The sequence below is a fragment of the Mytilus edulis genome, chromosome 1 (assembly GCF_963676685.1).
Source record: "Mytilus edulis chromosome 1, xbMytEdul2.2, whole genome shotgun sequence".
NCBI classification, from domain to species: domain Eukaryota; kingdom Metazoa; phylum Mollusca; class Bivalvia; order Mytilida; family Mytilidae; genus Mytilus; species Mytilus edulis.
In genome coordinates, this window is record NC_092344.1 from 111504721 (window position 1) to 111517323 (window position 12603).

A 12603-nucleotide genomic window follows, 5' to 3' on the forward strand; every position below is an offset into this window, starting at 1 on the left:
AAAAAAAACCCTGATAAAATCAACCATCGAAAGAAAGGGAAAAACTACAATCCTAATCAGGGGCCCTAAATTGTTATGTGTTCTACATTTGGAAGTCGGTTTTCTTTTAAAGATATAACATATTAAGCAAAATATATACAATATCACGAATATAAATTCAATGTTAAAGCAACTTCATTAAAATACTTTCAATTTTAATCTTGTATTATGACTAGTATTCTTAGAAATATTAAAGTAGTATGAATAACATTAAAAGAAATTCTGACGTCTGTCAATCCATTTCACGCATTCTTTCACGTTCTCCTTTTAATGTTTTATAACCTGTTGGAAGGAATTCAAACCTCGTTGATATTCGGTCCTTTGTTTTTGCGTTCACGTATGTGGATACTTGACGGTGATTTATAAACAAACCCTATCCAAGAATATGTTGAAATATTCAAAGGGTCGTTCTTGTATTTGTGTCTGAATGAAAATGCATATCATGATCCAGAAGTCCCGACCACTTATAATGTATTGTCGGATTCCATTACTTGTTGTGAATAATTTAATAATTTAATATCAATTTACATTAAAATATGTCATGTCGGTCGTATAAAATTTATGGGACAAGTTATTCAGTGTATAATTGAATGTTTTCAGGTTTAGATTTATAATGAAAGTTAACAAGGAATTAGCTTTTGTCGATTCATTTTCTAAAAATGAATTTAAACATCTTATTTTCTGCTGAGGCTCGACTCGTTCGTAGCACAATACAAAGATTTTCATCCCCAATCAGACATCTTTAAACTGATGTAATTCCACTCATCCTTCGATAAATTTTATAATTGAGGTACCAAAAGAAAGAAGAATGATTAATCTTTCAAATTGTGATAATTTCATTATGACATGATTATTACATAATTAATTGTTATGTAATTAGTTGCTATATAATGATATCCATACTTGAATGAATTTAGCTTCTTTGTTATCCATAGCATCCCAAAATATTTTATAGATTCTTGCAGAACACAGTTTGACCTCCAAAACTGTGTCTCAGATTTTTCCTATTGTATTTCATTCTCTCATAAATCTTCAATGAAGTTTGCAACATCAATTCATAAGAGATCACTAAAATCAATTGGGTATAAAATCAATTGGGTATAAAATTTGTTCTATTGGAAATCTGAGACACAGTTTTGGAGGTCAAGTTGTGTTGCACAAGAATCTATAAAATATTTTGGGATGCTATGAAGAACAAAGACGCTAAATTCATTCAAGTGTGGACATCACAATATAGCAACTAATTACATAACAATTGATTATGTAATAATTATGTCATAATGAAATTATCACAATTTGAAAGATTCATCTTTCTTCTTTCTTTTGGTACCTAATTTATAAAATATAAAGGAGGATGAGTGGAATTACATCAGTTTAAAGATGTCTGATTGGGAGTGAACAAATCTTTGTATTGTGCTACCTTAACAAAACACAATGTTGTATTTTTTGCTGCAGCGTTAAATTGGTATTTTATCGATTTAAATGTCTTCTGCTTTAACAAAATTCCAATTTGAAATTTTTTCGTGACAATCACAATTAGCAAATGTAATTTCGACATATTAAATTACATCTGTACACTACCTTGTCTACCTTCTTCTTGAGTATACCGTACTTTAAATGCAATATTAATTAAAACAATTGATCCTAAAGATAAAGGGCGATGATGTAAGGTAATGAAATACAATGCATCCGTTTGAAACGAATTTTTTACTATGTTTTTACGATTAGCTCTATCATATTATTATTAAAAATTGCTAAAAGCTGTAGTCTAAATCATTTGTTTTTACGGTTTCTTATTTTAAGCATAAATCAGTCCATCGGTTTTCTCTTTTGATTTTTTTTCACATTTTCCCGCTGATGCCTTTTATGGCTTATTTCTGTACGACATACATGTTTTTTCATTGTTGATAACCACTCGGTGACCTATGCTGGTATTTACCACCTTGTTCACTGGTCTCGGATGGATATTTGTCTCATTGACCATACTATAGTATATAAATTTTGATATAAACATGAACTATACCTTTGCATAAAGTAAATTTTCACTTTAGAGCGTGTTTATTTTTTCATTTGACACGGTTCTTTCACAATTTTACTTGAATCAATCATTGAAACCCAATCTGTTTCATTACTTACCGCTTTCATGCTAATTTGAATTGACAACTTGATGGACATTAATTTTTTTTTTAAATCATTACATAAGGAAGTAAAATGCAAATTAACTATCAGAGTTATATTTCTTTATTCTGACTCTAATTCATTTGGTTATTTATAAACTACTAATGTCCAGAAAATTGAAATGAAAACTGCTGTCGTACGTATTCGTCTATCCTTTCATATCAATATTTTGTTCTGTTTGTCAGAAAAACTCTGATTTCGCACAATTGGACAAACTATGAGACAGTTGTTCAATTGTAGATTTGCCTTTGCAACATTGTTTCTATTTAAAAAAAAATCTTTGCTAAAATAAGAGAAGCAAAACCGAAGTTTCTATCAATTGTGATCTATTTCTGTGTTTAACGGTTGGCCCCCTTCCGTTGACAAACAACAAAACATACTGACGGGCTAGGAAAGCAACAGGTCTATCCCATTCAATAGGGAAAAATCAAAAATCTCTGTTCCTTTGACCAATGAACATTATTCTGGTAGAACATAATATATTTTTAGTTTTATTGGCGTTCAGTAACTGCGTATGTATATACTCGAATATTGTTACTTTTGTCTTAATGTTAGTTGTGTTGTGTTTCGTCTAATGATATATATAAAAAGAAGATGTGGTATGATTGCCAATGAGACAACTGTCCACAAGAGACCAAACTAACGGCCTTATTTATATAAAAAAAAATGAACGAGAAACAAATATGTAACACATAAACAAACGACAACCACTGAATTACAGGCGCCTGGCTTGGGACAGGCACATACTCAAATAATGTGGTCCCCCTAACCTGGGACAGTGGTATTACGTTCAACATAAGAACGAATGAATTCGTCTAATGAGTTAAGCCATTTCCAAATTATTTTTACAGTTTCTTTGATGTTATATCACTTTCCCAGGTTTAAAGGGAGAGTTGATTTCGGGGCCTTTAATAGCGGCCAATAATGAATTTTGTTTAATATTGAAGCCATACGGTGACCCATATTTGCGTAAATCTGCTTCATTTGGACTCTGTTAGGTAGTTGTTGCATTGGCAATCATGCATTAAGTAACTCTTATCTTATATTAGCCATACGTGGCGCCTAAATATAATTACATTGCTGTGTTGTTGCGCATGCATAACTTACTGCAAATTTTTCTCGAAATGATTTTTGATATAACTTATCAAAATCAAAACTTTTGTCCATTTACAAGTACCAAAGACGACAAATGTATGGCAAGCCGTTCTCGTCAAAACTATGTTTAAAAAATAGCACACTGAGAAAATTGTAATTACACACTGAGATTTAAAAAAATAAAAAACACACACTGAGAATTCAAAATTACACACTGAGATTTTAAAAAGACACACTGAGATTTTAAAAAGACACACTGAGAATTGTTAATTACACACAGAGATTAATATGCAAATTACTAATGAATATTCATGAGATGAATAATTCAACAGATTAATATCTTGATCTCAAGAACTCTTGTTTTTATAATGAAATGCGATTCATTCAACCAACATTCGTAATAAATTTCAAGACTTAACATCGCTCATATTCATAAGTTTGTTGCCTATAATTCAGATCATTACTACCAGTGTATCGGGATTTTTTTTTTACTTAGGCTTAAGCATGGGTCCCTTTTCAAAAGTCTTCCAACTGTTACCCTTTCGCATGGTAATCTTTATATTTTTGTTATGTTTATATGCTATAATAGACACTTGAGTAAAAATTTCACTGCATTCTTTGTTTTTTTGAAGATTGTTCCAATGTTTTCTTATAATTTTAATAAAGTTTTTACCATTTGATTATATTTTGTAATAAGAGTAAGTGGGTATTTTTCTTGTTCTTGTATTTCTGAAGTTTTTTTTTATAAATAATTTGGAACCAAATCGAAGGACTAACGAGTTATGTCCCCTAGTTGTTTTAAGCTTGTAATAGATTCAGATTAAGTATGCTAATTAGATATGTGCGCATAAAAAGTGCGCACAAATCTCAGTGTGTAATTCTAAATTCTCAGTGTGTCATTTCAAATTCGCAGTGTGTGTTTTCAGTTTATTTATTCTAAGTGTGTCTTTTTGAAATCTCAGTGTGTAATTTTCAATTCTCAGTGTGTAATTTTCAATTCTCAGTGTGTGTTTTTCTTGTTTGTAATCTCAGTGCGTCTTTATGAAATCTCAGTGTGTAATTTTTAATTCTCAGTGTGTAGTTTTTAATTCTCAGTGTGTGTTTTGAAGTTTTTAAATCTCAGTGTGTGTTTTGAAGTTTTTAAATCTGAGTGTGCTTTGTTGTAATTCTCAGTGTGTAAATTTTTCGAAAAAATGGTTTAATAAAATTGAGAATGGAAATGGGGAATGTGTCAAAGAGACAACAACCCGACCAAATAAAAAAAACAACAGCAGAGGGTCACCAACAGGTCTTCAATGTAGCGAGAAATTCCCGCACCCGGAGGCGTCCTTCAGCTGGCCCCTAAACAAATATATAAACATAGTTTTGACGAGAACGGCTTGCCTTACAAATGGTCTGCTGAAATGGCTGATCTATTGCAAACACATTATACATTACAGAGCAGATTGTCTCCCCTAAGTACCTATTGTTATCAATTCAAAATTCCCATCTCTGCAAATGCTTTACTTTATATGTATCAATGTAGTTGATAAAAATGTCTTTTGTAGATGTTTTTAGAAACGCACGAAGCCAGGTCTTACTTAAATGTCACAGAAAGGAAAGTTGTATTTGAGTCCTACCTAAAGTGTACAGAATAATAAATAGCACCATTGTAATGGTTATTTACGAAATTTGGGTATCCCTACAATACGAAAGTACTCTGTTGTCAGCAGGAATGTAGGCTACGTCCGTCTCCATCATCTTGATCAGCTTATACGATATTATAGAGCAAGAAATCGTTATTGGGACTTTATCTGTTTACAGAGAATCTACTGAGAAAAACGTTCAGATTAAGTTCGTTCCTCAATTGGATTCACAACTTCTATCACAAGTTATTAGACTAATATTTCTATTTATCAATTATGTAAACCACGAAGTCCTTTTCAAGGAACGTTAAATTAAAAGATTTACATTGATATATGGTACTATAAGGAAGTAGATGCTTACCCTAAATGTTCTTTAAACTTCATTACCTTACAGACTAAACAGGAAAATTCCGCTGTCTCAGAATAATACTCTTACTAAAATAATTGGTGTAACAGACGAAAAGGCAGTCATTGCAGAGAAGACGAAGTGTTATTTCTCAACAGAAACAACACACACTGTAGTGTTAATCAGCTTTCTTAAACAACACCAACTATAAGGTCTCGTGAACAAATTAGATTTTACATTATTTTACCTATACCTTTGCATCATTTTCATTCGTTTGTTCCATATACAATTGAACAACGTTTGCAAAAGTTAAAACTTCTAATCTCTTGTTTTTATTCATAAAAATTAGACAAACAACGGTACCCATGGTCAGTTTTCTTTCACTCTTTTCCTATGGAAATTACATCAGGGGATTGGACACTTCGGTTGGGCAATTATTACTAGTTCACTTTCTTAATAAATATACAATGAAAGTTATTCATGTATAGCATTCTATGGAAATCCATATACCATGACAAATAAAAGGGGAAGTACGGTATTTCCATTTGAAGAGAAGGGGCGAGTATGTTCTAAATTCCTTTTTAAACACTGAGATGGATTATAATTGATTACGTTTTATCAAAACATTCAGCATTTTTTTTTAATGAAATATACTCTATGAAACTAAATCATATACTCTAAATAGAATCAGATCATTCGGAAGCCGCCGGATCAAACAATCTTTTCTTTTCTCCTTTGGTGAATTTATAACCTGAAGGTAGAAATTCAAATTTTGTTGAAGTCCTTTCTTTTGTTGTAGCATTTACGTAGGTTCCAATAATTTCAGTTCCCGCCACTTTTAGTTCTACCCACCCAAAGACCTGTTCAGGCCACTTTCCTCCAGATGGTTTCACGTGAATAACGGCGTGTTTTTGGCAGCCTTCATCTGTTATAAACTTTGGATCTGGCTTATCAGAAATATATATTTCTGCCCTAAGCGGATGTGTTCGTCTACATTGAAAAGCAGAAGTGACAAAAGTGTCATTCAGTTCAATTTGAGCAATATCCCCGACCTTAACATCCTGATCTGCTTTAAAACAAACACGAAAAACATGGCGACACCACTCTTCATTATCCCAAGTATATCGTTTGCTTTCAGGATGAACCCCTGTTTTGAATGGAACACTTAAACTTACACCATATGTATAGTTACATACTCGTGAAGCTACGACGTTTGGATTATGTCCATAAATGACAGCACCTTTAAGAACTGATAAACCTCCATCTACCGGAACAAAAACGTCTAATTCTGGAAATGATTTTTTGACAGCATCTTGTAAAACATCCGACTCTGAAAACCCACCAACCATCATTAAAGCTGAGACGTCTTCACAACGTGGATGGTTGAGAACAGATCTGATTTCTTCGACAGTCAGATCACATGATTCCTTGAAGAATGTTAGAAACAAATCTGGTTTTATAAATATTTTATCCCGTCTCGTGCTTATTTGACCTTTAAAAGTCGATTCGTTTATTACACTATCAATCGAACTATCTACAGAATCGGCTATAATATCTTTCAGTGAAAGAGGAAATCTAGTATTAACAGTTTCTGTACTGTTTAATTTATATGTCTTCTTTTTACGCTCAAAATCTCTCATCATCTCATTATAATCTGCCCCGTGTTCCCTTTTAAATTGTTTTAAAACAGGACCTCCAACAAGTTTTGTGAGAACAATTCTATATTTCTCATTGACCATTTCACCACCCCAAGAGCCTCCACATACTCTGTGAATAATCTTCAATTCTCCGTTCGGTGCGACTTCTTGAGTAGAAATATCAACTGTACCGCCTACAATATATTAATTAAAATATCATCTGGTTAAGTATTTTACAACGTAGACTTCTATGTTTAAAGTTCTTGTTTGAATAGAACATTTTTAAAAAACACAAAGAAATTTATACTATAAAGATCTATGATTACAACAATATTTAATATTTCAATTTGATAATTCAGTAGTTCGTTACTCTCACTATGAAGATACAAAACACAGGGAAATCTCTCTAACTTGTATCATAACTATACTTTTCAATCCACATTATCTACATAATAAAATGCCTGTACCAAATCAGGAATATGATAGGGACTTTTCTTTTTAAAATTTCCTCGGAGTTCAGTATTTTTGTGATTTTACTTTTTTCAATATTCTCGTCTCTGTGAAAAAAGGTCTTACCTCCAGCATCTACAACAATGAATTTGGTTCCTGGATCAAAAGTCTTCAGAATAGTCGACTTGTTTTCGCCTATGAATTTTTCAACTGGCAATAGCCTGGCATAAACAGATGCAGCTTCTGGTTCGAACACAATGGAAAACATATCACCATGTATACCGGCCTGAAAGATAATCAGTTTTATTGGTAGTATATTCACTATGTAACCCTAGGTATACTTGATGTTTATTGTTTATAGCTGGCATTTTGTATATTAAAATCATAGCTGTTATCAGAATTTTCAATAGTGAATAGTATGATATTCCACCTTAAACGTAAGTTTGCCAACATGTGATATTAAAGCTTTTGTTCTATCTTGTTCCTAGAATTTTTCAGTTACATAGGCGATGATCAATCACTTATGCCAGAACTTTGACCAATAAGATAGTTGATGAGTTTGACGAAAACTGAATCAAAACTATTTCAACAAATATTCAGTAATTCATTGGATACTTATTGTATTCGTATGTAGCAGAATACAAAATAAATCTTCTCAAGAGATAAAATAGAAAACATCTTGCCAAGTTGACAGTGAAGTTGTCTAATTTCTCGTTAAGCAATATTCATTATGCCATGTGCCTAAAATCCTACATATCATTAAGTGCTTGTATTACAGTTAAGGTGACCTTGAGTACAGAATAAACAAATAGAAGATGAGCTTCCTATCTTGATCTTGTTCTCTATATATATAGATGAATGAATTTAAATTAGGATTGATAACAAATATGTCAACTTTGCATGATAACCCTGTCAATACACCTGGTCTAGTTCCATATTGCGTTCATGTAAAATCCCCTTTTATTGATTCTGATTTATTTATTTTTTATGCATTTAATCTATCATTTTCTCTAATTTGAATCAATGGGAACACTTCACAGTCATAATTTTTTTATATCAGATGCACCATTACATACCACCTAGTAAGCAATTGCTCGTTTATTTGCCTTACATCTTACGAAGACCATTTGCTTGCTGTTTAGTTCTTATTAACAGGACACATGATTTGGTACTCACTTCTTCTGCTGCATCTCTCATAAACTGTTTACATGCATCATTCCAAATAGCTGGAACTGTTATAACCCATTCTATATCATTTGCATCAACTCCAATATTTCTTTCTTTAAATTGGTCAAGTAAATGTTTTCGGAGGTACTGGATGGCTAGTTTTATAACTAATTTGGCTGATATAGCTTTACCATTGATATCTGTCATTTCAAAATCTTTTCGTATATCCTGTAAAGCAGTTTATAAATCATATTTTTTTAAAACTTTTTTTTGTTATTGCAGTTAAGGCAAATATGTTTGAACATGAGCAAAATGAAGTAATTTTGGATCACCCCAGTGTTTGGTGGGTTCGTGTTACTTAGTCTTTAGTTTTCTATGTGTTTTGTTTACTGGTATTTTTCTGTTTGTCTTTTCATTTAGTAGCCATGGCATTGTAAGTATATTTTAGATTTATAAGTTTGACTATCTTTCGCTCCTCTTCTGTAAGCTGTGTGGTGATATAATGTTTGTTGTTACTACCAGAAGTTCGTGCTAAACCTATATTCAAACTGTTTTTTTATCGCCATTGTATCAAATCTCTAAACTTAATCACTTCCTACCAGTAACTTGAAGAATCATTTTAAATTTTATTTAATGAATTAGTCACAATAGAATAAGCATCGACGCATACAGATTTCTGTATATACCCAATGTATTAACATATCTTTCGTAATGTTGATTTAACAGTGTCCTTCAATCCTGCACAATACATACTATTCAAAAGCATGTAATTCAAAATCTGACGGTTACGTAAGTAATGATGAAAACAGAGTTCAACTCAGTTCATTTTCAAACATAGTTACTAGATTCAGAAAGTGCACAAAAAATGTATAATACATAAGCAAACGAGATCTTTAAGTCTACAATAAAACAAGTGAGATCCACATGATTAAACAGGTCTTTTAAATAAAATAATTTCGTGTTGCTTAGTCTTTAGTTTTCTATGTTGTGTCTTGTGTACTTATATTTGTCTGTTTGTCTTTTTCATTTTTAACCATGGCGTTGTCAGTTTTTTTTTCGATCTATGAGTTTGACTGTCCCTCTGGTATCTTTCGCCCCTCTTTTACAGTTATCTGAATTCACTTTATTCGTTACACTTGAACCAAAGTCCCAGAAACGAAATTAAAAAAGAAATCTTTAACGTGTACTTTTCTTATGTGTTTCAATATCTGAGAAGAGAATGTCGATCTTCCTTCTTCATATTGGATACCTTACTAACAAATCCACTTCCAAACCTTACATAGTTGAATTTTTCTATGGTCTATCCCACTTTCACTCATAATTGATTGGGAAAGTGTCTTCGCAAGAACAAGCATTTTGTTCTGTAATAAAGGTGAACTTTTTCATGATTCATGCTTTGCAAAGATTTGCATAGATTTTAGAAATAAAGTTTGATAATTGATGAACACATCTTTCTTTCGATGTGAACGAAAATTAAAAGCCTACATTTTATAATAATCATTATTTTTTATGACTAATTACAGTGACTAGAGTACATGACAGTAACACAAAATATTTCACTGTCAGATATTTCAAAGAGTTCACTGAAATTAGTGATGCTGCAGATATACGCTTTTTTCTTTGTAATATATGGAGTAATTATTGAATTAATAATCGAAATAATTTGCAAAAAGCCTATACATGCTACATGAATGCTCTATGAATGTTAATGAAGAATTATGATATACAATAAAAAAAAAAGTATGAGTATTCTTTATCTCCTATTTTCCTAGTAATATACTGCGTGGTTGATATATATTTTTTTAAGTTGTTTTAAGTTATGTTTTTTTTTCTCTCATTAAGATGATTTCATTAAGAGAAGTATAATTTATCATTTTTTACAATCTTTTAAAATGCAATGATTCTGTTGATTCTGCGCTGTGTTCATCTTATACTGCATCTTGATCAAATACAACAGATTCATCAAGCATATATGATTTTTGGATTTGGATGTAACATTTAATACTGACTGTGCTGGATCAAATCAAGAAGACGGAACAGTATGTCAGTCATTAACTATTCTATGGATACAAATTTTAAAATACATTTTCTACTGCAACTACTGCTACTCTACAAATACGATGTAGAAGAAATGGTACCAGTTATACCCGGTTCTATGACTAAAGCTCACAACATATCATTACAACTTCTTGTAACGTCAATGATTTACTAAGGGAAAACCCCTCAAAATAATCCGACCACAAATCAATTAATAATCTTTAACTTCGTACTTTATTTGAAAGTAACACTTTTTTCTCGAACAGAACTACTGAGTCTTACGTAGATGAAACGCGTCTGGTATCTTTGCTTTGTATAGCAGGTACACAATGGCTTTATTTGTTAAAAATTGTGAGCATTTTCCAATAACTTGTAATAAGGGATTAAGGAGGAGTTGTGAGGTGAGGGTGCAAAATGGGTATCATCAAATAAAGCAATGGTAATGTTCTTACTTTGGTAAGGTAAATTCTCCAAAAGTTATTATCCAAAGCAGTTCAGCAGCGCTGCAGTTGGGGATACAAAAGTAAACAGAAAAAAGAGCGAAAAAATGGATGGATGGACAGTAGAATAAGCGGACAAACGAAATATCTCATAAAACATTAACGGTACCAAATGTACTCAACCAGATGCACGTTATGACAATAAACGTCTCTTCAAGGTGATAAGTTAATTTACTACATAACTCGAGCTTTTGAAAGCGAGAAGTATGTACAACACCAAACAACTTATCATTCCATTCATATATACATATATCAGAGCAACAGTAGATACGTACGTATTGATTATCAATAGATAACATATATAACCAAATTGAATTCCGTCCGAGATCAATCACTGAGTACCTTTTATAATATTAATACTTCATAAAACAAGCTGTTTACCTTCTCTGCCAACACTGCTCTATACAATTTCATTTTGAAACCCTTCAAATAATACCAGGCATTCTGTTCATTTTCTTCACAAATTACAGAGTAGCGGTCTTCTGCATCATGTCCGAAAGCCACCAAATTCTTATTGGAGTCAAGCAGCATGGCAGACGGAGTCTTATAAAAACGGTCACCACTACTTTCTGGTGACCACATTGGTGACGAAACATCAATTGGGTTAGCATCAAACTGATGTCGAAAAGAGAAAGCGTAACCAGATCCGTGGCTCCCAAAGTCTATTGCTGCAGCAACCAATTTTATTTTGGTTTTTGACATCTCACTTTTATTGTAAGTTCCTTAAATTGTAATGAAGTATTTCAGTCTCCAGATATAATCCATTGTCACCCATGAAGTTTTATTATTGAAATGTACAGCATTGAACTTAAGTTTTATTGATTGACAGCCCCAGTGGAATTAATTTGTCATATCTTATTATATAAAAGGTTGTTGAAGAAAATATGCTATCAATCTTGAAGAAATCATAAAAACATTTTTTGCCAAAATACATACCTGATTAATTTTAAAAACAAGCGCCTTTTAGAATTTTACTCTAATTATACTTCTGTACCTTGAGTTGTAAAGAGCTCTATCCTGACGTCATATGACCATTAGAAGGACAAGGAATTTGATAACATCGGTTACGGACAAGCTGGCACTTGCTTACAGACTTTGGAACCGGATACTTCTCAGGTAATTATCTGTGTAAATGTTTTAACTTATGAATTGTAGTTTCTTTCATTTATACACTATACTAATTAGTTACCGAACTGAAAAAAATGTAAAATTGTATACATTATCCCAAATAAAAAATGGTATTAAATCAAAGTTTAAATTTTACGATACATAGTATATAACTTATATATAATCCACTTATGGGAATAAATTATTAGACTGAAAAACCTTTTAAACATTTGTAACTTTATAACAATGTGTAACGAATGTTCATGATACGATATTTAAAATGAAAGTATTTGAAAAAGCACATATTTTAAGCTATATGTTTTGAATCATAAAATGAAAACATACTCCGCGTTGAAGGCCATACCATGACCTTTAATGGTTTACCTTTATAAATTGGTACTTAGATGGAGAGTTATGTCATT

The 12603-nt window shown here is 31.8% G+C and overlaps 1 protein-coding gene across 1 annotated transcript; it reads right to left on the minus strand.

The window, feature by feature from the left end:
* Nucleotides 1–5881: 5881 nt before the first annotated feature.
* On the minus strand, nucleotides 5882–12118 carry LOC139499704 (heat shock 70 kDa protein 12A-like). The gene is made up of 5 exons (XM_071288435.1): nucleotides 12069–12118; nucleotides 11456–11796; nucleotides 8547–8765; nucleotides 7497–7656; nucleotides 5882–7114 (listed from the first exon to the last, which is right to left on the minus strand). Exons 2-5 carry the CDS (start codon nucleotides 11774–11776, stop codon nucleotides 5976–5978), a joined length of 1839 nt encoding a protein of 612 aa, XP_071144536.1. The 5' UTR covers nucleotides 11777–11796; nucleotides 12069–12118; the 3' UTR covers nucleotides 5882–5975.
* Nucleotides 12119–12603: the final 485 nt, after the last annotated feature.

Coding starts and splice junctions, on each gene's coding strand:
- LOC139499704 (XM_071288435.1), bottom strand. CDS start 11,776: ATGTCAAAAACCAAAATAAAATTGGTTGCTGCAGCAATAGACTTTGGG. Junction 7,657..8,546: donor TGAGAGATGCAGCAGAAGAA/GTGAGTACCAAA, acceptor ATTATCTTTCAG/GCCGGTATACATGGTGATAT. Junction 7,115..7,496: donor CATTGTTGTAGATGCTGGAG/GTAAGACCTTTT, acceptor AATATATTGTAG/GCGGTACAGTTGATATTTCT.